Source organism: Mus pahari, chromosome 10 (assembly GCF_900095145.1).
Source record: "Mus pahari chromosome 10, PAHARI_EIJ_v1.1, whole genome shotgun sequence".
Lineage (NCBI taxonomy): Eukaryota > Metazoa > Chordata > Mammalia > Rodentia > Muridae > Mus > Mus pahari.
This window is the reverse complement of record NC_034599.1, coordinates 16879340-16882291: the sequence shown is the minus strand read 5'-3', so window position 1 is coordinate 16882291 and position 2952 is coordinate 16879340. Positions and strand designations below refer to the sequence as shown.

The 2952-nt window shown below is 51.5% G+C and overlaps 1 protein-coding gene across 1 annotated transcript in view; it reads right to left on the bottom strand.

The window, feature by feature from the left end:
- C10H19orf38 (chromosome 10 C19orf38 homolog) overlaps positions 1-2952 on the bottom strand; it is a 17116-nt gene that overhangs the window by 12906 nt on the left and 1258 nt on the right. The window contains exon 2 of the mRNA XM_021207639.1: positions 1380-1700. Coding sequence (XP_021063298.1) covers positions 1380-1700 — 321 coding nt within the window. The remainder of the gene's footprint in view (positions 1-1379; positions 1701-2952) is intronic.

Here is a 2952-nt window from a genome sequence, read left to right as displayed (position 1 = left end):
AAAAAAGAGGAAAGAATGGGGCTGGTGAGATGGCTCAGCGGGTAACAGCACTGTCTGCTCTTCCATCTTCCAAAGGTCCTGAGTTCAAATCCCAGAAACCACATGGTGGCTCACAACCATCTGTAATGAGATCTGACGCCCTCTTCTGGTGTGTCTGAAGACAGCTACAGTGTACTTATATATAATAAATAAATCTTAAAAGAAAAAGAAAGAAAGAATGGGCATTTCACAAGTTGTTGTCTACAAAAGACTTAGACTCCTTTCCCAGGGCGGAACTAGTGGGGTGTGGGATCTGGTCTGGTGGTCAGGGTGTCTTGATCTGGGAGGTAGATCTTGTCAGTCACCCTCTGTGGCACGAGAGTCACTGTCTTCGTTTGACTATAAGACCACAAGGCCCTGGTAAGAAAAGGGAGCTCAGGCAGGGAAGGCCACTCTGTCTTCCCAACCTGCAGGCATGGCGGGCAGCAGGGTCCTTTTGCCGGGGGGTGGGGGGGGTTTGACTAGATCCAGGAGGCCTGTTCCTTGCTCTCAAGGATGACCTTGGATTTCTGATCCTTCTGCCCGCACTAGATGGGATTACAGAGGCCCACCACAATACCTGGGTCTGCTGTTTGTTTAGTGAGTCGTCTATGTAGAACAGACTGGCCTCCAACTCACAGCAGCTCTTCTGCCTCAGCCTCCAGACTGCTGGGGTACATGTTTTTGCCACGTGCCTGACCTTGCTCCTTAAAACAATTTTGGAATTACATATTTCTTTATGTTGGACATGGGGAGGCAGTGTATATGTGACACAGAGAAGGTCAGGAGACAACTTTTGGGAGTTGATTTTTTCCTTACAGAATCTAGGGGGTGGACTCAAGCCAAGCCAGCAGGCTTGGTGGCAAGCTGCCTCCAGCACACTCATGGCACCCTCTGGTTTTGCCTGCTCGAGGGGCTCATATGCCTTTCATTTACTACACAGATACTAACCAGGCTCCCACTCAGCTCACCCTAGGCCCATCCCTGGGGTTCCACACCCATGAGGCAAACCCATTCCTTTATCCAGGAAAGAATATAGGTAAGAGTCCTCCCGCGGCCTCTGCTTGGCCAGATGAAGAGCTGATGTCTGCTGTGGCCCTTAAGTCCCTGCATCAGCTCCCTATCACACTTCTGACTCTTCCTTGATCACTGAACTTCTGCCCTCCTGGGACCACCCACAAACACACAAAGGTGAGTTCAGCCCCAGGGCCTTTGCATGCCTGTTTTCCTGCTGTATGTCCTGGGTGTCTATCAGGTGGCTGCTTCTCTTCCTTCAGATCAATCTACCTACTTGAGCTTGCCACGAAGTATCCCAGGGAGGTGTAGGGCAGCATGACCAGAATTCGACAGAGTCTTCTTACCTGGGAAGGAAACCTGCACCTGCTGGCTGAAGTCCGACAGCTGCGGCTGACTGTGCTCACCCGTCACACCATACTGACAGCAGAAGTTCCCCCCAGCAGCCTCGCCACCACCACCACTGCCACCACCAGTCACATTGAATATTACACCAGGCCGATCTGAGGGCGCCTGTAGGAGCTGGACCACCTCTCCCCCTCGGAACAGGGTAAAATTGGCTCCTAGGATGTCCCCTGGGGCTGTGCACGAGATGTAGATAGGGTCCTCGCGGCTGCTTGGGTAGGGGGGCACCAGGGAGATGGATGGTGCAGGGATGGCCAAGGAGCCTGTAATGAAGAATGACAAGTTGAGGTGGCTGTGTGTTCTCCGGACCAGATCACCTACACTATAAGTGTCTGTGTGCCTACATGTGTGTACCTGCACATGCACACATGTGTATGCTGGGGACCAAACCATCCTGGCATCTGAGGAGCTGCACCTGCAGGCTCTGACCCTTAATGTTTGTATCAGGTCACTGGTGACCCCTGACTACTCACCACTGTTAGGAGACTGGGTACCTGGTACAGGTGCTTGTTAGTGTTCAAGTCACCTCATTGACTACAGTTATCATACAGAGACGCTCAGTCAGCAGGACTAGCATCAGACTCCACTGTGGTGCCAGGAACAAGGAGATATTATTATTCTATGGAAATAAAAGAAGCCAGGGCTGGAGAGATGGCTCAGTGGTTAGGAGCATGGGCTGCTCTTGCAGAGAGCCTGGATGTGATTCCCAGCAACCACATGGCAGCTTACAGCTAGATCTAGGAGGCCTCTTCCTCACTGTGTAACTTAGGTCCTGGCCTCCAGAGACACCAGGCATGCACACAGTACCCAAACACACATGCAGGCAAATCACCCATACACAGGAAAGAAATGAGAAGTTCTGGCTCAGGAAAGGCCAGGCTGCGTGCGAGATAATAGAGAAGACTGCTTGTGAACTGAGGTCACCTCAGAGGACTTCCCAGAAGAAGTGACATACGAGCTGACCCCCTGATAATATAGGACTGCTATGAAGATTGAGGAAGGTCCTTCTAGCCTGAGGAAATGCTGTGGGAAGAAGCCCAGGAGGTAGACAGAGCACACAGATAACCCGTGTGTGTGGCTCAGTAGTAGGGCCCCTGCCTAGAATCCCCCATTGAGGGGCTGGGAGTGTGGCACAGTGGTAGAGCATCTGCCAAGCTTGTGTGCAAGGCCCCACATTCATCCACAAGACCAGAAAAGAACAAGAAAATCCAGGGGGTGAGTTCATGTTTAGTGAGAGGTGAGTAAGAGAGAGAAGGACAGGAGGGCAGAGGGGTCTGTCTTATTCCTTGGTGTTGTCTGGAGGCAATCCATTTTGTCTTTTTATATGTACGAGTGACTTGCCTGCATGTATGTCTAGGTATTATGTGGTCTCTGTGGAGGCCAAAAAAGGTGTTAAATCCCTTTGGACCCAAGTTACAGAAAGTTGTGGTCTATCATGTGGGTGGCTGGGAATTGAACCCAGGTTTATGGAAAACCAGCCAGTGCTCTTAAGGGCTGTGGCAGCTCTCCAGCCCC